Raw genomic sequence first — 22,941 nt, 5'->3', positions numbered from 1 at the left:
TAAAGAAGATGTGGCACATATATACAATGGAATATTACTCAGCCATAAAAAGAAACGAAATTGAGTTATTTGTAGTGAGGTGGATGGACCTAGAGTCTGTCATACAGAGTGAAATAAGTCAGAAAGAGAAAAACAAATACCGTATGCTAACACATATATATGGAATCTAAAAAAAAAGGTCATGAAGAACCTAGGGGCAGGACAGGAATAAAGACACAGCCGTAGAGAATGGATTTGAGAACCCGGCAGCCGCATAGCACAGGGAGATCAGCTTGCCGCTCTGTGTCCACTTAGAGGGGTGGGATAGGGAGGGTAGGAGGGAGATGCAAGAGCGAGGGGATATGGGGATATATGTATACATATAGCTGATTCCCTTTGTTATACAGCAGCAACTAACACACCATTGTAAAGCAATTATACTCCAATAAAGATGTTAAAAAAATACAAAAATAAAAAAGTGATTTTCCACAGTATCTTGCTCATAACTGGCATATGATAAGTGTTCACTGAATAAATAAATGTTGAGATTTCTCATAACATCTGACATTTCTCAAGAACATAGATTTAAAAGCTTATGTTCACAATATGAACATTGTAAACAGCATTCTTTGCATCATATTGGATGCCTTTATGAGTATTATATAGACACACAAAAAGAGATCCTCTGATCTCAAAATGTATGCTTTTGTATGCTGTCAGTACAGTTGGACTTGTAATTAGGGGTAGCTCCTGGTCTCCCCTACCTCTACCCCTTTGGCCTCCCAGTGGCCTCTGATGAAAACTATTATAAAATAGGAAAATGCTACAGGAGGGGACTAGCAGTGTACTTCAAAGGAGACCAAATTTCAGGTCCACATGCATGTCCAACTCTTCCTACTTGTGTTTAGCTCTGAAGAAGTTTTATTGTTTATCATAAACTAAAAGTACAATTACCAAATATTATTGATTTAAAGTAGACATTATTTCAAGTTAAATTTGCCTTATATTGTCTCTTTCTCTAATCATGGAAATAGACTCCCAGAAACTACAGTAACACCCTTGCTGTTGTGTAGGGCACAGCTGTCCACAACTAGCAATTCCATTTAGGGAGGAAGGATTGTATGCCTTTGCTCCCCAGTGGCAGAAACAAGCTTCTTTTTATTGTTGCTGACATTAAGATAGCTAAAATCAACAGTGAGGTAAACAGTTCTTGGGACCATCTGGCAAGGATTTTAATCCAAAATATTCTGTAAACACTGACTCCACTTGAGTACCCGAGGCCTACTATCCAGTCACCAAAAACTGCATTTTTATTTTAGTTCTAAGCAGTCATTGAAACAGCAAAATAGTAGACTGTAGACTCAGTCTCTTCACCTTTCTCTCTTAAAATATTTTCAGTTTCCTGAGAGATTCCAGGACACTTACATTCTGTGAGGAAGGTTGTCGTGCCTTGTTGAAGTCACCAGTAAATGGGGCCCTAACAGTTTTGGTCATTAAGTATCTAATGGATAGAGATATTTGGAATGTCTTCATTTACTGTTGGGAAATACACTTCCTCCATTTAAATGAGAGGCAGAAGTTTGGGATTGAGTTTTCCTTTTCCTATATGTTTCAAAGTTTCTTTGTAAAAATGGTTTGCAGCATGACCTGGTTAAGACTTTTAAAGTCATAAAGAAATGGCAAAGATAGGATTGTGATAGGGCACTTTTTCCAGTCCCAGGGCTGATTTCTGGAGTTTTCTACAAGCCTGCATGAAAGGGCACAACTGGGGATTATTTCAACTGTGAAGCACCCGGAGGAATGACTGCTGGTGCTGCTAATGGTCTCTCTGTCCCTTCTCTGGCAATAAATTTTAGATATTGAAATATAGCTTTGGAGAAAAATGTAACTGAGGATTCCTTAAGCTTTTTACAAGACACTCAAAGGCTCTTCACAAGCTAGTGCTCTGCAAATGTGAATTCTTGATGTCTAAACATAAAGGTCCTTGACTGAACTAATTTTAAATGTGAATTTTAATACAGAGTGCTTGGAGAAAGGGAGTGCAGCTGGACCATTAAAGCATGGTGTTTTGCCATTTTTAAGTAATGGGAAATACTGATTAAGAATGTTACAAAGATTTCAGCGTACAGAATGTGATTGTGTTTAATCATAACCTGTTACCACAAGCCTGTGTAACAAAAGCATTAACTCTATTAAAGACAATGGCATACCTATTATACTGTGGCACTTTTTAATTCTTTCCATGCTGAACAGGATATTGAAGAGCTCATTATCTAAAGGTCAAAATAATGCCCAAGACATGGCCAAGCCCAATGAGTGTCAGATGCATGGAATGTTGGATGACTTCATAGTTATGAAATTATTTCATTTCTCATGATAATTCCTGACTTGCCAAGTTAGTGAATTTTAAGAACTCTGAGAGCAGATTTTAAGATAAATGTGAAATAATCCATACTTTTGGAGTCAGGGACTTCCCTTCAGGCATTAGTTCATATTTGACTTGCTTGACTTACACTTGGGGATAAAATGAGTTAGGACAAGGTCTTAGATACCACATTCCCTTACTGGGAAAGAAAACCAACTTGCACAACTTTGGCTGGCTCATGTTTCTTGTTATACAGGCACTAAGAAGCAGCGGTTGCCATGAAATACTTTATTTAACCTTTATGAAAATGTTTTCTTAGTATGGCAAGGCAGTTTAGTTAAATGAAAATAAATAACTGTAAAAATTTTGGATTTCTTTTATATCCATCTGATGACTTTTTTTTCTAATTAAAAATTAGGGATAACAATTATAATTGTCTAAATGGCCATGATCACTAAAAATAAATTACAGATTACATAGAACTACTTGATCTTCTCTTAGGACACATGTTGGCAATGTCTTCTATTTTACATTTTACATTACATATTTTACATTACATTAAACTAAATTTTGCTAAATGATGAATGAACATTTTAAAAGAAAATTTAAAAGAACAATTTAAAAGAAAATTTTTATTCAAACTTTGGTTAGGTTTCTCTATGGTTTATATTTGTATTTAGTCAAAATTGATTTTCAAACAAACAAAAGCTGACAATTTGGCTCACAAACTCAGAACATTTATCCAGGTCTGAATGACTATCAAACAGTATCTCCAGTTTCTTATCTTATTGGCTTCCATTTCTCAGCTTACCTACAGTATCCTTTATTATTTCCATCCAACATACCCTTATCTCTTCCACTGAAGAGTTGGGTCTAACCAAGAGCATGACTATCATTCTGTCAAGAGAGAGTGTCTACACAGCACGCCAATCTCCAGGAGGCTGTGAGGTAAATTATTTTTCCCTAATTTAGATAATTTCAATTTAGGTAACTTTTTAGCAAAGAATACCCATTAAGCATCCTATTGTCTTTTAGATAATGTATAAATTCAAAGTGCCACTACTCTTCACCCTACTTTTTCTTCTTTTTTTAACTGATTTTTCTCTTAAGTATGTAAATATCCATAATAGATTGAACAGAGACTAATGTCTGAACAATGAAAAACCATAAATAAATTCTGGAATACAGATTGTAGTTATTTATGAGAAATCTTTTTTAATTTTTAAAAAGTTTCTATGACTTGATTATAGATACACTGAAACATTGATTAAGCCTTAATGTTTGCTAGATGTGGGCCATTTGACATCCTGTTTACTCATGGAAATTCAAATGATTTATCATAAACTGTATGATGAAGTGACACATACTGTTTTAAAACCATGAAGATGAATAGATATATGAAAGCATTATTTCTTTCTTTATAATAATTATATACGTCATTTTTCTTTCATACCTATGCCATTTTCTCTCACATTTCTTTATCTATTTCTCTTTTTGCTCTGCACAATTATAAAGATTTTCAAGTTTTCCTTCCATAGTAATTATTCATACTTGCTCTACTTGCATCAGTGTAGATTGTTATTCTGCAAATGCATTCTTTGTTTCCTTGCATTTATTTCTTATCTAATTTCCTTTTCATATCATCTAGTTTTTTTTAACTTCAGGCTGTTTTCTATTTATACTAGACTCTTCTTTCCTCTCAGTATTTTTCTACAGTTTTATAGAAATCATGTATTTTTGCATACTTTTAGAGAAAACCAAAACCTTTCCTGATTTCTTTCCCCTGAATTCTGCAACTGGGTATTTATGATTAACTAGTCTCTTCCCCTTATTTTCTAAGATGATAGGCTTTTTCCTTTGCTTCGCAGTATCTTTTCATAGGTCTCATGGCTTATTTTCATGTCACTTTTGCTATTTATTAATGGTTGTATCATATGAATTGCCCTTGGTTATACTATATTATCATTTGAGGAATGGTGGGATTTTTATTCTCATATCTCCAGCTACAGGGCCAGATAATAAAGTCAGTTCCTATTCCACTTCCCATTTTCCAGCTGGCATTTCCTAATATTCTCAACTATACAGAGGTGAAAGCTTCTTCATCCTCCCATGCTTCTCTGTTATCCTGAATTGTCAAAAGTCATAAAAAGCTACAGTTTCCCTCATTCACAACTACTGTTTATTTGTTTATTTTTTTCCTGACTCTTTCTTCATCTATGTTTGTCTTGTGATGACCATTCATAAAATACAGTGGTAAAATAAATAAATAATTTACTATTTAAGACTAGATATAGAAAGACCAGGAAGATAGTTAATAGCATTATTTCAAACAGCCCAACAACTATCAGTTACTGTGTTGCAGTGCCTTTAATGCCTTAATCCCCGGTGTTTATTGATGACGGATGCTCTGAGGGTAAGTGGCAGTTCCTGACCTAAGAGTTCACTGCCTCTTCATCCTCCCTTTCTGTACCAGTCTCTCTCAGGCAGGTCCTCTCCCTAACTCTCAACTCTCCTCCATCCCCCAGAATCTGCACACATGCCTCTTGGTTGCCTGAGAGCAAGATCTGACCTCTTGAAACAATGATTTTTTTGTTCGAGTATGCCTCTTTCTTTTCCAGGATCAAAATTCAATGGTTCCATTTGGGTTATGGTCAAAGCTGTTAGAGGAATGTAAGCTGATGAGTTCATAATATAAAGTTAATTTTCCAAATTACATTGACAAGTTGTTTGCACAAAGGTTTAAAGCCATAGTTTGCTACTTTTATGACTTGTCTTGGTTGTAATGCAATCAATGTGGTTTTTAGACGTCAATTTTGTACAGAAAGAACCACTCCAAGTTAGGTTGTCACCTGCTTTCGTTTATCAGAAGTAACAGTCCTGTATATCTTTTATTCTATTTCAATATGTCTTTTTTTCATGTTATTTCTTTGGGTAAGTAAAATATGTCAATCTCTGGTCAATCTTTTAATTTCCCCAAGCATAATACCTCTGGAGTCCTACAACAATTTTTTCCTTCCTCTCATGAATTTTTGCACTATACTTTTTCTGGTGAAATATCTCTCCCACTATATTGTGAGCATTTTCGGTGTGTGTGTCTCATTTGTCTTTATCTCCACCATGTATAGTACAGTTAGTTGGCTTATGGTGAACATTTAATAGATGTAGATCCTAAGAATATTTGCTAAATTGGAAAGAAGAAAAAAACTATTGCCCTAGGGGAAAAAAACCTCAAATTAAACTGCTCCAAGAATCAAGTGAGTAAGTATACAGCAAGCCAGACCCTGTGTGAGGAGCCAGTGGTGGAGGCCTCAGAGATAAACTGAGGCCCATGTCACCCTTTTAGCAAAGTGCCAACAGAGCAAATGGCAAAGCTGACTAGGACAAATGGGGAAACTTCATGCAGGAAGCTGAATTTGAGTTTTTAAAATAAAAATGTCTAATTTCTTTTTACTTGAAATGCAGGCTCTGTATGCTTTCTATTAGACTTTTTTTTTCATTTTAATAACATTAATTTTTATCTGATTGCAAAGTAATACATATTTATAGTATGAAATTTGGAAATTACGTAAAAGCACACAAAAACACACACAAAAAGGAAACTTAAAACCCATAACCCCACAACCCCAAGATAAGTACTGTTAGCATTCTGGTATATTTCTAGCCATTTTCTCCCTTAGGAATAGGAATCTATACTTTTTGTTCCTTTTACAAAAATGGGATGTATACTGCACATATCTTTTTGTAATGTGCTCCTTTTCTGGTTAATCTTTGTCTAAGTAATATTGTTCACGTTTTTTCATCCTGTGAGTTTTTCTCAATGGCTTGAGAGGATCCTAAGTATAAGAGGCTCTGAGTAAGCATACCTCAGTTCAAATCTTATACCTGGCCCTCTTCAGCACTGTGGCCCTGGGGAGGTCACACAGCCTCTCTGTAACTCAGCTTGCTTTTTCATCCATAAAATAAAACAAAATCAACTGCCACATAAGATTGTTTTAAGGAATTAATGAGAAAATATATAAAATACAGCCCACTGCTTGACACATAGTATGTGTCTAACAACTGATAACTATTATTGTTTTTAATATATTTCATATGACTAATTTCCTAGTAATGCCAAATTTTCGTTATTAAAACAATTCTGGAATAAACCTACATCTAGGTAAATCTTTGCACATATGTATAATTATTATATCAGGATAAATTCCTGTTTAGAATTGATGAGCCCAGTGAGTATCTGAAACTTAGATTTTTGATACAAGGATTACCCTCCAGCTACAATTTTCATTCTAACCAACATTTTGTGAGTGTGCCAGGTTTCCCTTCTTTTGTAAGAGGTTATTTTATGCTGATCTGTAGCCTTCATTTAATTCAAACAATCTTGAGAGAAAACCTACAAGCCCTCATATTTTGTGTCATGATACTTGTGGGATAACAGTGACTTATATCACCTCCTGAAAGGTTGATTTGGAAAGGTTTCTTTTTCTTTCTCCTCTTTCCTCCAAAATACACTGCATCAAAGAGTCCAAGCTGTCCACTAGAAAATAATTCAATTTGACTTATTTCTACTTTATCATTCTTTTAGGCTGTGCTCTATAAAAGTAAAAGGATATATAGGGTTCTAAGAGTTCCAGTATTGAATCAGAGTGACACCAAGCATTAGCAATTATCTAGACATTTTTCTACCTGGTTTTCAGCATTATTTCAGATACTCTGAACATCCTGAAATTCAACTGCCTTAAAAAAAGCAATAATGAGCAACATATTTTATTTTGTTTTCGTGTTAGTTTATTGGTGTGAAATGTACTATCAGTTCGACTTATGCATTCCAAACAAGCAGTTTAACACTGATCTGTTTAATTTGATCTGTAGCTTTTCAGATATTATTTTAGATAGACAAGAATGTTTTAATATTTTAACTTAATTTTCCCTCATGATGCTCATCTAGTGTATCATTTGGGCTCTACTTTATGCTTTAATATCAATATTGCAATGTCTGAATTATAGATCTGAGGGATTGCATTGATTTATAGTTTAATCTACTGTTGTTATCCACATAAAGCAAATCTCCCGTATTGAAAAGTCATTCAAAATAGGAACTGTTTCTGAATATTTTGATTTGATTCTCATTTTATGATATTATTTTATGAACAAATATTGCCACTAAAAGTTTTGAATATCTACTTTGGGTTATTTTTCAATAATCCTGATTCATTTATTCAACAAATATTTTATTGAATGACTACAATGCACTAAGCTCTTGGGATATAGATATAAGTTTAGAAGTTTAGAAAACAAATACGATGCTTAAGCTTTAATATATATATAAATATACATTATATACTATATGTTTATTATATATATATTCAGTAGCATATTTCACTTGCATTTCACATTAATTTTTTAGAACTCCTAAAATTTCTACAAAGAATACAATGGATTGGGGGAATTTTTTTTTAATATTTATTTATTTATTTGGTTGCACCGGGTCTTATTTGCAGCAGGTGGGCTTCTTAGTTGCAGCTCACTGACTCCTTAGTTGCGGCAGGCGGGCTCCTTAGTTGCAGCAGCTGGGCTCCTTAGTTGCGGCAGGCGGGCTCCTTATTTGTGGTATGTGAACTCTTAGTTGTGGCATGCATGTGGGATCTACTTCCCTGACCAGGGATTGAACCCAGGTCCCCTGCCTTGGGAGCATGGAGTCTTAACTACTGCACCACCAGGGAAGTCCCTGGAGAAATATTTTGAAGTTATGTAATTTTCAGTTTCTTTTTAGAGCATTACATATTACTCTACAGTAAGTTACTGTAAAATGCAAAAAATATACAAGTGACTCTGAAGACAAACTTTCAATTTCTGATTAAGTAGAAATCATCTTGATAACAATTTTAAAACGAATAGTGAAGTAAAGTTCACAGAAAAGTATCTAGTACCTTCATTTATATTTAAGATACAATTTAAAAATTTTTCTTAACCATCCCCTCTCTGTTTCTCTTCCTTGGTGTGCCCTATTATCCTAGATTTCATCTTGTTTTTCTTTCCTCTGTAATCTGTCGATTCCGGAATTCTCCCTTGGATGTACCTGTGGGTGGTCCTGAGAGCTGATCCCCAAGCCTCTGATCAGTAATTCAGTTTAAGTTTTATTTTTTATTCAAAAAAATGAGTGGAAAGTTCTATGCTCCCATTTGAGGTCTTCAGTGGAATTTAATCTTGCTGCCAGTGCAGCCCTGGAGTGGGAGGATCTGCTAGAAAAAAATAAACGTAGCCCCTTGAGACCTTCCATTGAGTGTGGCTACTGTACAACCTGCCTTATACTTAGTTTCAGTTCCCATTGAAAAGTTCAAACAAGAGTGGTTCGTATTTGACTTTGTTTTTCCCCCACAATGGAAAATATTAGACACTAGCTAAGTAGGCCACAGAGAGTGAAAAGCCTGAATGGAAAAGGTGGTAAAGGAAGTGAGTCCATAAGGGAAACTTAATAGAAAAAAGGGGAAAGAAAATTTCCAAATTGATAAGAGAACTTTAAAGATATCTTGGACTCCAGGCAGAATGGATAGTAATATTTTGCTAAGCCCATTGCTTCCTTTCTCCTGTTTCTCATTCTGTTGCAGTTGTCCTGACCTCCACACTCTGCTCTCACCATCCTTTCAACACATTGCTCATCTCTACAGAAGGCTAATTCCTGAATAAAGCACAAATTCCTTAGCTTAGTAAATCTTCAGTGTTGGCCACAATCTAGGTCTACTTCTCTGACCTATCCCTAACTCTTCTTTACATGTTCCTTTTTCTCCAACCAGTTGAGACTATTAACTTTGCCCCAAGCAAACCTTCTGGCTTCACCTCTCAGATTGTCCCCTTGGCCCAGAAATGACTGTCATCCTTACTAGTTGAAATCCTACCCCAGCTCTGAGACCCAAATGCTTCAGGAAGCTCTCCCAATCACAGCAGCCTAAACAAGCCCTCTCTTCTCTAGACTTCTCTCATAATGCCTCTTGTTGGTTAGTTATGCATGCCTTATTTTCCCTGTAAAATCTTAAGCTCCTTGTGGGACAATGACCAAAGCTCTTCTCTTTATTTCCTCTATAGTTCTTAGCATATTGCCTTCCTTATAGTATCTGTATAATAAAACTGTATTGGATGAATAATAGAAAGAAGTCTCATTAGGATTAGGCAGTCTAACACAAATTTCACATTTTTATGCCTGATTTTATAGTTTCTTCGGTATAGAAATAAAAACAGGCAGATGGGTACTTGTTATTAAATGGAGACTTTTCAGTACCCATAGCAGTGAAATTGAGCGAGTTGGTCCAACAGGAACAGAACTTCCCACCCTCACTTGATGTCCAGGCGTATCTGAGCACCCCTGTCTAGTGCCCAAATCACTTACACCATGGGAAGGAGGACTAAAGTACCACTAGGCCTCCTGAATTCCTTTTTGTAGATTTTCTCTCCAAGGAATGTCATTCCTTTCCTATTAAATTATATATATATAATTGCCAATGATATTTAGATGCTTTTTAACTGTAAGCCAAACATTACAAATATTCTGTTGGTCATGCGTGTGGGGAGAAACGTCATGTTTTTCTCCCACTTAACTTTTCTGTGTGAACTAATTCCAAATGTATCTGAATTTTCACAATTCAAAGAAAATATATGTGCCAACATTTTGAGAACAAATAGCTGCCAAGTGAAACCTGCCAGCATACTCCTTGGTGACATTCAGTCATTAAAAGCTGTGTACACAGAATGAGCTACCTAAAACTGAGCTCAGATGCAAATGTGAACACTCCTCAATTAAAATTACATTGTGTACATTAAAACTTTCTTTAGAGGCTGTAGAATTTTCAAGAAAAATACAGCTGAGCTTGACCTTAAGTACCTTACCTCATTATTTTTTTGTCATTTCCAGCTACTAGTCTCTCCAAAGAAAACAACTTTCTTTGTTTCTTTTAGTTTTGTGTGTACCCTGAGCTTTATTCCCAGTTGCTGCTACAAAAAACTGAAATGGTTCCAAACACCACTATTGTTTTTCTTTTTTTTTTTCTGTAACTAATATTTAAACATCAAAGATACTCTGGTACTTTTATGTTGAAGAATGTATATAAAATCACATTTTCCCTAAAGGTATTTTATTTGCTGTCCAGGAATTTTTTTTTTTTTTTTAGCTGGTAGACTTCTTTTTTAGAAGTCATCTGAATGGTAGCCTTTTGATTTCACAAGATCACTGGCAATGGTATGGAGGACGAACTGGAGTGGGGCCATATTAAAAGCAGGGAGATGAGATAGGAGAGTTTATTTAATATTTTAAGATATTTAAAAACAAAAAAACCCTCTCAGTTTTCCACCAAAAAAATCACATTGTGATGACCAGTGACCCTGGGAAATTTTCAAATTAAAGCACTTTATAAGGGTTCCTCCCGAAGCTAAAACTAAAAAATAATGTTTCCATCAAAAAACTTTTATTGTTATGGCAATTCCCATGTAAGTCCTTAATGTATTTATTTTAAGAGCCTATTATGATAGCTCTTACATAATATTTTCAAAGTTTTATTCATTCTGTTAATTTGGAAAATGTTTCATGTGATTAGCCTTTGGTTAGCTCTTTTAAAAAATTGTATATTATATGAAGGAAAATATTCAGTTTGTATATCTAAATCTTTTTCCTAAAATGTCAGTTTTATTTCCTTATACTTAGTAATCATATAGAACATTGTTTGTTTTCATTTAAATATGTATCCTAAAGAAGCAGTCATTATTGTTGTTTTAGAATACTTGTTCAGTTAGTGGAATTAAGTTTGGAATATTTAATTGCAGTTAGTGGGTAGGAGTAGAAACAGAAAATATTTGATGACCATGAAAGAAATCTAAATATTACCAAAAGTGACAATGCTGCATGAATAAATGTGAATGTGGATCAGGAGACTCAACTGGTAAAAGTCAACAATAAATACATGCTAGAAAAAAGTAGAACAGAGACATTTTCTCACACATTCAAAATGTTAAAGGTATTTCTACTTTGATATATGTGATCTCATAAGTAGACTGTATTAAATGAACTGCATCTTCAAATTGCTGTTTTGTTCTTAATCAAAAGAAAAAATAAGGAACGGCAATTTGGGTCAAAAATAATGCTACAAACCAAATTTAGCTTTAATTACTGTCTAGCCAGAAGAAGGAATAAACTATCAGCCAAGACCACGATTCTTTGATCTCACATTTCAGCCTTCTTGTCCTCCAGATGAATGAAATGGTCTTTCCTCAAATGTTCAACAGGCCTTTTACCATTTGATAGGACAGTTATTTTTAAGAAGGTTTAAAATGTGATCTGGAAAACCACATTGACTCTATGTGGCTGGCATATTTGCTATTCTTAGCCTGGTTGAATAAGCTGGAAGTGGATGAATAATGCAGGTTAGAAAGAAAACAGATGCTAAATATTACAGATAGGAAGGTTTTCCAGCAACGAGACTTTCATTTTAGGGCTCGTTTTTGTTGGCACTTTTGGCATTATGACGAGTGTTGTTTTTCCTCTCCAGCTGTTACACATCTGTATTGAAGGCTGGGGCAATTGGCGTTGGTCAGAGCCCTTCAGTGTGGACCATGCTGGGACTTTTATTAGAACTATTCAGTACAAGGGTCGAACTGCTTCACTGATCATCAAGGTTCAGCAACTCAGTGGAGTACAAAAACAGGTAAGTTTCTTTGTGTTCATGGCCCAGACAACTCTTAATCATTTGATGTAATTAATGGAAGGGAAACTTAAAGAAATGAAAATATCAATTAAAAAAAAAATCACACTGCCATGCCCAGCTATGCCTACTCCTACCATGCACACGAGCACTTAATAAGTGCTTGTTGATCTTCCTGATGATGATGATGGCTTCATACCCCTTGTCCCACGTCTTTTACAAGAGCTGCTAACAAGCAGTAAACTTCACTGATTTTCATTTCACCTCTTCTCCCTGTGTCACCACCTACCTTCTGGTGGAGGTGCTAATGAGCTGTGAAATAGCCAAAGCGTCTTTACTGAGAAGGAAAAGAAGTCAAGGATGGTGGGGACTCTGGATAATCCAACAGTGGATAACCGGGAGTTGACTCACACATGTAAGAATAACCGGCGCAAAAGTCTTGTGATTCTCTCCCATGACAGAGTGGGCCTGGGTCTCCAGAAGGCTTTCTTTTCCTAGGAGTTAATATTAACTGCAGTAAAAATTCACTGCAATCTAACTCTTGGCATATAAAACTTCAGCTCTCAGCACATATTTTTATATATTTTATAAAACTTCCTTTTGGCTGTTTTTGAAGTTCTAAGACTGCAAAGGGGAAAAAAAAGTATCTGACACTTTTTTGTGTTCTTAAGATGTGAAAAATGTGGTTTTTAAAAGATGTTTTTCAAGCGTGGAGCATATGACAAGAGTAGAAAGAAAAAAAGGAAGTATTAAAATCTGAAAACTGGCTTCACTGCACACATAATAACTGGATTTGTCATAAGAGTTTTAACATATACATCTGCATCTGGATTGTAACAGTCTATCCAGAGCTTATGTGAACTGAGGACGTGATAGAGACAGCACTCAGTCCCTAGAAAAGGAAAAAGGGAGCTTTCCGTATTGAGCACCTGGGGCTACTCCATTGCTGTATGCCAGGGGCAGGCAGGAAGCAACTGGTGAGGTGAACAGTAGGACCTATACCATATACATTCTTGGCCTGCACCTAATCAGGGAGCTGGACTTCATGTTCTCATTATTGTGGGCAACAGAAGTGAAAAAGAAACCTATAGCAGAGGAGTCTCAGACAAGAAGCATGGAAGAGTCTTCCCAGTCAACTGACCATTCCTCCAAGTATTTGTTGATCGCCTCCTGTAGAACAGGGAAAAATGAAAGACACTAAGCATGTAACACAATCTTTGCTCTTAAAATGTAAATTTATATAAACCCAACAATGTGTACGACTGACAGTAAGTGTGAAAGGAATTTAGAGGTTTCACTAAGAAGATTTGACTTGATCTGGGCTTTACAAAACATGTCGAATTTAGATTAAGAGAGGGCATTCCAAGTCAGCAGTATAGGATAAATAAAGATACAAATATGGGACAAATGTGTCTTACCCAAGGACTCCTGAGGGGACCAGTGTGGCTAGTGTGGGCTTTGAGCTGGAAAGTCATAAGAACAAGTGTCTCTCCTATCTGGCCTTAGAGCTCTCTTACATGGATATGCTCTCAACAAATATCTACCCAATACACACTGGTTTTCTGATTCTGTCACTCATGGTCTCTCAAGAATGCTTTGTCTATCTTCCCATTCACCAGCATGCCTGAGAAAAGGTCATACAGCATCTGTTTGAATACTCCAAACGATGAGAGTCTCATTCTCTCACACATCAGCCCTTCCCATGGTTGGTTACTTCCAGCTGTTAATGAAATTCTTTCCTAATTTTGAGCCAAAATCTGTCACCATTCAGCCAGTTTTTACCATTCCTCAGAACTTGTGAGGCATACGCAAAAAGCACACAACTTGTTACCTCTCCTCTATGTTACAGCCCTCCAAAAACATGAGAGGAGGTAGAATATTTCCCCTTAGTTTCTTTCCCTCTAGGCTAGTGGTTTTCAAACTTGAGTATATATCAGAATCCCCTGGAGGGCTTCTTAAAACACAGATTGCTGGGTCCCACCCCCAGAGTTTCAGATTCAACAGGTCTTGGGTATAGCATGATAATTTGTATTTCTAACAAGTTCTCAGGTGACTTGACCACCATAGCTCTGGTCTGAAGTTTCCCAATTCATTCAAGTCTTTTGGCATGTGGTTGCTAGAACATTTACCAGTCAGTGGAAAGGCAGGGTCCTTCCGTGGAGAAATCTTTTCAAGGAATGTCCTTGGTGGTTAAGATCACAGGCAACCTTGCTGGCTGCGTGATCATCAGCAAGTTATCTAACCTTTGTGAATCACTTTTCTAAAATGGGAATAGTAATAATAGTGCCTTCTCTCATGAACTAAGTATGAGAATTAAATGAGTTTGTATATGTACAGTGCTTACAACAGTGCCTGGCCCATTGTCATAGTCCAATAAATTTTAGTTACAATTACAATAATGAAATATTCCCAGGCATGAGTAATGCTGGTTGAACTTTTTTGTGTTGCTGTATTAATGCCTTATTCTTGCCATAGATTTATCTACTTTCACGAAATGATATTAAATTTCAGGGATAAATTAATACATACAATGTACCTGAGCAGATGCTATTGCAACAGTATATCACAAGCCCAAAAAGTTGGTCATGAAAAAACACATTTTTTTTTTAATTCTCACAAAACTTTACCTACTTTTTTTCTGATTGGAAAAGATTTCTCAGTCCTAGTACTTATTACCTATATGACCTTAGGCACATTTCTTAACCTTTCTATGCTTCATATTCCTTTTATAAAAGAAAGCACCCAATAAATGCTAGTTCACAGTGTTATTTTTATGTTAACTATTATAAAGTATATCTGGAAACACAGAAAAGCCTAATGAAGAAAACTAAAATTACCCATAAATCTACCAACCAAAAAATATATTCTATTATTCCTTTGGTTTATTTTTTCTACTCTTTTTTTCTATGCAGATATCTTTTAACCAACTTGAACTCTGATTGTAATTACAGTTTTTCAACTTGTTTTTTTTCCCTTAACATTATATAATGCTTATTTTCTCATGTTATTTAAAATTCCTGAAGTTATCCCTTTAGTGGTTGCATAATGATTTACCATATGGTATATCAAACCCCATGTAGACATTTCCTTGTTGTTGGACATTTAGTTAATTTCCAGTTGGTTACTCTAATAGATCCTTAAATAAATATCTTTGTGTAGAAATATATGTCCAAATTTCTGAGTCTGTCAAAATAAATTGCTATAAATTTTAATTACCTGCGCAAAGGATATGAATGTTTTTGTGGTGCTTGATGCACATCCCCAAATTAAAAAGATGTACTTTATTCCTTAGACAAAATTCATCGTTTTGTCTTACCAGAGTCTTGTTGGGGCTACACTGATCTTTTAAATAATTAAATATATATTTGTTCTAAAACTTCTGCTGATTTCCTGAGTTTTTCAAACCATTAGCATTTTTTAAATCTTAAATATTTATGAGGGGTTCAAATCAGAACTAAAAAAAATTTCCATACATTGAAAGTTAAGTAGTTCTTTTAATCACTCTCTCTGTTAGTGTCAAATATACAGATTTTAAGGCATCTGGTGCCAAATCACATTTCAGAACTTTTCCAAATGTTATTTGTACTGGTAAATGTTAATAATCCTTTTCTGTGGGGAATGCCTCTCACGCTTTTCTCTGCTTCTACCTCATTTATAATAAATACTCTTTAAAAAAAAAGTCAAATCTAGCCAAATAGGAAAGGATTCTTTGGAGAGCAATAATGGAAGCATAACCAGCCCTTGCATTGCATTTACCTTTTTGAGAGGAAGTGTCTTCTTCTCCCACAGGAACTGGGAAAGTCCATTTTACATTCCCACTATCATGGAAGGTATATACACATATAACTTATATTTTGAGTTGTAGCATTTCTTGTCATCATCAAATGAGATTGAGCCCTATATTGGGCTCAATCTTAGCAGAGTACGGACACCAAGGGGGGAAAGCAGCAGTGGGGTGGGGGGGTATGAACTGGGAGAGTGGGATTGACATGTATACACTAATATGTATAAAATAGATAACTAAAAAAAAAAAAAATAGATAACTAATAAGAGCCCGCATATAAAATAAATAAATAAATAAATAAATAAATTTTTTTAAAAAAAGCAAAGCAGGGAGAATTAGAACACAGAAACAGCAATTCGTTTAACCTAGAATGAAGCAAATGGAAAGTGGGTTATACTGAACCCAGGTAATACGAGGTTCAGCAGACCACCATGCCAACCTCAAACCAACTGTTGCATGTATCAATATTGTAAAAAACCTTTCTAGTCAGTGTTTTTCTGCCTTTCCCCTCTCTCCCTCCCTCTCTGTCTCTTTCCCCCTCTCTGTCTGTCTGTCTCTCTCTCTGTCTCCCTCTCTCTCTCACACAGACACGCAAGAATGTATTATTTCTTTTTAAATTGGATTTTTTTTTATGGTCAGGGTAGATTAACTAACATTCAAGATCGGCACTAAAGGACGTCAGAGACAGGATTTCCTCAGTTGGCCAGGTTAGGAAGATAGGAACCACGCTTCCAGAAGAGCTTTGTGAATTCCTGCCTCCCTCACATCTTCGCTTCTTTCCTTCTACCCCACCTGGGCCTGGAAATTTGCAATAAACCGCAGCTGCCTAATTATGAAGCCCCGTTTGGGGAGGATAGTGTGTGCAGCTCTCTGATGTACCTTAACTGCATTAATACACCACTGGACAATGGAGAACTGGCTAAAGCTTGCTTGAACAATGACGTTTGGTTACCTGTACCCTGCCTTTCCTGTACCCCTCTCATTTCCCCAATTCAGTGAAAATGGACCACACCTAGAATTCTCAGGGACTTTGTACATTATACAACTACTCATGCACATATATTTGCTTCTGTGTTTTCCATCCCTTCACTGAGGAAAGCTTTACCACTCTAAAAACCTAAATGTACATATGAATGTATGTATATATATATTTGTGTCTTTATACATACACTTTTCATCATGGTTAAGATATCATTTTCCAGTGCATCTGGTGCTCTGGAGTTATTCTTTAATATCGCTATTCTTCTTGGCACTGATCTAATAAGAGTTCTGAAACCTGCTAAGTAAAATCATATGTGGAAATCTTCAATACACATCTTTGTGGCTTTGGGGAAAGAGGGGAATTAGTGTGAAACCTGGAAATGTGTATTAAAGAGAAACCCTACATTAAAAAAAATTAAGTAGCTGTCTTCAACTGATAAATTAATCTTGAAATTCTAACCATAATTTTCAAAATAACGGCATTGTAAGTGTTGCCACTTTGAAGAAAAGCAGGCATGGCTTTCACTGAACCCTGCGAGGGAGCAGCCATGAAGAGCACCACTCCAAGGAGCAGCCATTTTGGATTTTCCTTCATCTAAGTAGCCTTCCCTCCCTGGCCACTTTTAAGGGTTTTCTTTTTATCAAATTTGAAAGCCTATTTAACAGGCTTTTTGGTTCAAAATGAAACTATAAAAACCCACCAAGAGGATCTTTGTCTTTAAACAAAGTGAGTCCCAGATGGTTGCAGAGATTCTGTGGTTTCTGTGAGAGACAGCCAAATTCTCTCCTAAATCGCATGGGGCCCAAAGGTTCTGAAACAAGAGCAGTGAGCACACATGGCCAGGCCTGGACACATCGGAATGAGAACAGAGTTAAATACTGCCTCAGAGCTTTCTATTGTTTATTCAAAGTTGGGCAATGCTATGGCGTCATAAGGCTTATCATGAGTAGTCTAGTCTACATATGCTAGAGAAAATCTTGTGTGCTAGTTTAGGACTCACAGTTCAGTGGACTTCCCTGTTTGTTATTTTGAAAATATTGTTTTAAAAGATTATAATGTCCAGAGGATCTAGGGGAAATGTAACAGTTAAGCATAGCTTGGTTTTTACAGATGTGTTCCTTCTAAAGAAAATTCAAAGGAGTAGATAGTTGGAAAATAAATGTTTAAGAAAATGCTAAACCTCACTATTTAAATAATGCAAGTTGAAACAACAATGACTTTAATTTTTGGTCTGTCAATCTAGCAGATTTGCTTGGGGCAAATAATAGTTCATAGTTGTTCACATTTTTTTGTGTAAATAAGAGTTTTGTTTAAAATGATAGTTACAAAGTACTCCTAATGATATAGGAAAATGTATCAATTAGGATGCTTTCAGCTTGAAGTTACAAAATAGGGTTTTTAATCTTCATAGCAAGCTAATGAGGCAGATACTATTATTGTTCCTATTTTATGTTTATTATCTCACATAACAAAAAGGAAGAAGGCAGACTTGGATGTTGGTTAGTTAATTAAGCAACTCAGTACTGTATCTGCTTCTCTGCTGTCCTCTTGAGTTTGCCTTCCTGACCTCAAGATGGCTGCAAAAGTTATATCCTCTCCTAACATCTAACATGGCAGAAAAAAAAAAAAGGAGGATTTTCCCTTCTCAAATTGTCTCCCTTATTATCAAAGAGTAAAATCTTTCCCAGAGCCTTTCAGCAGCCTTCCCTTTTTATATTATTCGCCAAAACAGAGCTCCATGTTCACCCCTAAACTAATCATTAGCAAAGATATAATGGAATTACCACGATTAGCTTGTACCAACTGTGATACAGCCAATGGGGGTCATGGGAGGTGTCCACCTTCCCTGAGTACTGTGCTGCTTTTTGAGACCTAAACCAAATCAGTGATTTTAACAGCAAAGGAAAAGGAGGGACCAGCTATTTGGAATGGAACCACTGGTTTCTGCCACATTTACCTTGTGATGGGCAACCTTTATTCTCTTTATGTTGTTTCTGTTTTCTTAATTAGTAGGTATTAATTTTATAAGATACAGACACTCAGGATGGTGATCAACACAGACTCTGGGTTAGACCATCTGGGTAACATCAGGAAAGTTATTCAACGTCTCTGTGCTTCTGTTTTTTTCCTTGTTAAGATGAGGAGTCATTGTAGCGCCTGTTTTATGTGGTTGTGAAACAGGAGGGAAGGGGTCAGGGCACAACCTTTAAAAGAATGACATAGCCATAGGACATGACAAAGACTGGTTAGAACCAACTGGGTCCAAGATGGCAGAAGATTCGACTTCCAGTAGACCTTGAGCCTCATTATACAACTCATTGTGATACATTAGCGTGCTAAATGACGCACCTACCAGCACCATGACAGTTCTGAGGCCAACCATAAAAGGTCAAAAAGTGGGCAGTGGCCCAATTCCTGGAAATCCCCACCCCTTCCCCAAAACAGTTGGAATACTCATCCCACTCATTAGCCTGTTAAATTACCCAGCCTGTAAAAACTAACCACGCCACATTTCGAAGCTCTCTCACCTTCTGAGATGGCCCACACTCTGTCTGTGAGTGTGTTTCTCGCTAAATAAATCCACTTCTTACCTATCACTTCATCTCCAAATTCTTCTGCGACAAAGCCAGGAACCTTAAATTCACCAGGAACAGTTGCTGTGAGAATAAAAGAGATAATTTGTGAAAATACTTCGTATTAGTCACGGTTCTCCAAAAAAAAAAAAAAAACAGAACCAGTAGGGTGTATGTGTGTACACACACACATATACATATATATGTACGTAGAGAAAGGGAGGGAGAGATTTATTATAAATTGGCTCACATGATTATGGAGGCTGAGAAGTCCTAAGATCTGCCATCTGCAAGTTGGAACACCAGAAGAGCTGATGTGTAGTTCCAGTCCAAAAACCAGCAGGCTAGTGTACCAAGAAGAGCTGATGTTTCAGTCCATATCCAAAGGCTGGAAAAGACCAGTGTCCAGCTCAAGCAGTGAGACAGGAGGAGTTCCCTCTTACTCAGGCTCTTTGTTCTTTCAGGTCTTCAGTTGATATGATAAGGCCCACTCACGTTCAGAAGAGCAGTCTGCTTTAGTCAGTCTACCAATTCAAATGTTAGTCTCATCTAGAAACACCTTCACAGACACACCCACAGTAATGTTTGAGTAAAATATCTGTGCACCCCATGGCCCATTCAAGTTGACACATAAAATTAACCATCATATCCTTAGACATACATGCTATACATGTATTACTTAGTATATATTTTATAACCTGGAAAAATATTACAAATAAGGAAATCAGTATGTGACAGTCCTGTCTTCCTCAATCATGGTGAAAATTCATATTACACAGGATTTGCTTTCTAAAAGTATTCACTGCAGAGGAGTAAATTTTGTGTTATCTTTCCAATTTCCACCAATTCAAGAGATATTTCTTAATGCCTGCTCTGGACTGTACTCTTAGCTGGATGAAAAGTTAAATAATACATGGGTTTACTGGATAATTCTGTGTGTTTTATAAAGATAATGCTTCTATGCTGTAAGAAAAACCTGAATACGATAAAATATAATCAGGCTTCTGAGTTAAAAGTTGTTTGTATTATCAGTTTACACAGAGATTTCGTTTTGCATAAGAGTGCAATAAACCCTTGGAAATCAGCCGCAGGGAATAAATTGATCACAATTGTCATCTCAGCTATGAGAGCTGAAGTCTTGTTTCCAGTCCCCTTCCTTTTTGACTGCTACATTGTTCGATACCATCCACCACCACCTTCCAGTCAGTCTCTTCTCTCGTGGCTTCAGCAACCCTGCATTCTCCTGACACTCCTTCGTCCCTTCTCTGACTTCTCACCCTGAGTCTGTACCTAAGGTCTTGGTCAGTTACTGGGTTTGAGCCTCCACCCTCTTTTCCAGGTAAACTGTCTTCCTGTCCGCACACATTTGTGAGGCTTTAATTTCACAAGTCTCCCATCTCCAGTCCCACCTTCACTCTCAAGCACATGACCAGCATTTGTAGCTGGGCATGGATCCTGCCTACATGTCTGTCCTTTGAGTTCTGCAAACTCAACATGACCAAAGCAAAGTCCCTTCTCTTCTTGGAAGCCTCTTTTTCTTCTTGTACTCTCTAAATAAGCTAACGATTTCATTTTCTTTCCATTAAAATCAGCATAGTTTACTCTGTCTGAACAAGGCATACCTTGTTTTATTGTGCTTTGCTCGATTGAGCTTTGCAGATACTACGTTTTCATCAGTTGAAAGTTTGTGGCAACCCTGCATCAAGCAATCCAACAGCATTGGCTCGCTTTATGTCTCTGTGTCACATTTTGCTAATTCTCTTAATATTTCAGACGTTTTCACTTATTATTATCTTTGTTACGGTGATCTGTGATCAATGACCTTTGATGTTACTATTGCAAAAAGATTACAAGTCGCCAAAGACTCAGATGATGGTTAGCATTTTTTAGCAAAAAAAAATTTTTTAATTAAGCTGTTTAAATGTTTTTAGACCTAATGCTTTGAATACTTAATAGATTACAGCATAGTGTAAACATAACCTTCATATGCACTGGGAAACCAAAAAATTCATCTGACTCCCTTTGTTGCAATATCTGCTATATTGTTTTGATCTGGAACCAAGCCTGCCGTATCTCCAAGGTTTCCCTGTATTTCCAGTTCATGGAATCTGAATTGATGAAGTCTTATTGATTGATGGATTGATTGATTGTCTTTCAGATTATCATCTGTGGAAGACAGATTATCTGTAGTTACTTGTCTCAAAGCATAGAACTAAAAGTCGTTCAGCATTACATTGGTCAAGATGGACAAGCTGTGGTTCGAGAACATTTTGACTGCCTCACAGCCAAACGGAAATTGCCTTCGTACATACTCGAAGACAGCGAACTGACTGAGTTGTGTGTGAAGGCCAAAGGAGATGAAGATTGGTCGAGAGACGTGTGTCTGGAATCCAAGACCCCTGAGTATAGTGTTGTCATTCAGGTATGAGAAGTAGTACAATCCAGAATAGAGCAGCTTTAAAATTTTAAATTTCTCATTATGTTCTTTATTCAGTCCAGCACTTAATTTATTAATAAATGATATATACAAAAGAGGGGAGGCCTGAAATAATATAAAAAGGCTTTGAATATTATTTCTCAAACTTTTTCGTCCCCATCCCACGACAACGCGTTTGTATCAGTTCCAGTAGTTCTCATAGCCAAGCCTCTACCCCTCCCAGATGGAGATGATTTATATCTTGAAAAAGATTCTGATGCACAAGGGCTTTGGAGGGACAGGAGGGAATAAAGGGTGTCCTCCCCACTTGAGAAGCTTTATGATGATCTGCTACTTTTTTATCTCTTTCTCAATCTCCACCATCATCACTTTCATTCCCATAAAGGACAAATCCTCTCTTTTGTTCTCCCACTCACTCTTATATCAGTCTCTCCACATACAAATCCCTTCATCTTTATGGAAAGAATTGGCCCCATTGACTCACTGCACATTCACTTTATGCCATAATGAAGTCTGTATTTGCTTATTCTTTTTTTTTAAATGGCTTTTTTCTGTAACTTTAAACTTTTTGTATCCTCCAAATGGATATAATATCTGTGCCTTATTTTGATTAATTAGTAAACTGTTTAGTATTTAATAGAACCCTTTTCTATCTCATGTGCAGGTGCCATCTTCAAACAGTTCTATTATTTATGTCTGGTGCACAGTTTTGACTTTAGAACCCAGCTCTCAAGTGCAACAACGAATGGTAAGTGCTTTCTAATCCTAAAATATGGCATATGACTTTGACCTTTCCTGTTCTGAAATAAATTAAGGTCAGAGTGACCCAGGGAAGAGATTTATTACAAGTTTGTTTCAGCGTCAAACAGCTGGAATACTGCAACAAAGCAAATATGAAAGTTGTTCTGTCCTTTTATTTTTATAGATTGTGTTCAGCCCTCTTTTTATCATGAGGAGTCATCTTCCAGACCCCATTATCATACATTTGGAGAAAAGAAGTCTGGGATTGAGTGAAACACAAATTATTCCAGGAAAAGGACAGGAAAAACCACTGCAAAACATAGAACCTGACCTTGTACATCACCTAACATTTCAAGCAAGGTACTGGGAAAGCCCTTACATTTTCTTAAGAGAGATT

At 36.4% G+C, this 22,941-nt stretch overlaps 1 protein-coding gene across 9 annotated transcripts in view; it reads left to right on the top strand.

Annotated features, from left to right (window-relative positions):
* The window catches only part of VPS13B (vacuolar protein sorting 13 homolog B), an 802,500-nt gene that overhangs the window by 726,988 nt on the left and 52,571 nt on the right, over positions 1–22,941 (top strand). For all 9 annotated transcript variants that reach the window (XM_028500192.2, XM_028500193.2, XM_024115869.3 and 6 more), the window contains exons 44-47: positions 11,875–12,030; positions 21,525–21,788; positions 22,468–22,551; positions 22,729–22,904. In XM_028500192.2, the coding sequence (XP_028355993.1) occupies positions 11,875–12,030; positions 21,525–21,788; positions 22,468–22,551; positions 22,729–22,904 (680 nt within the window). The remainder of the gene's footprint in view (positions 1–11,874; positions 12,031–21,524; positions 21,789–22,467; positions 22,552–22,728; positions 22,905–22,941) is intronic.

The sequence above is a fragment of the Physeter macrocephalus genome, chromosome 15 (assembly GCF_002837175.3).
Source record: "Physeter macrocephalus isolate SW-GA chromosome 15, ASM283717v5, whole genome shotgun sequence".
In the NCBI taxonomy this organism is placed as follows: Eukaryota; Metazoa; Chordata; class Mammalia; order Artiodactyla; family Physeteridae; genus Physeter; species Physeter macrocephalus.
Note: the sequence above shows the minus strand (reverse complement) of the source record. Positions and strands in the feature narration are given on the sequence as shown.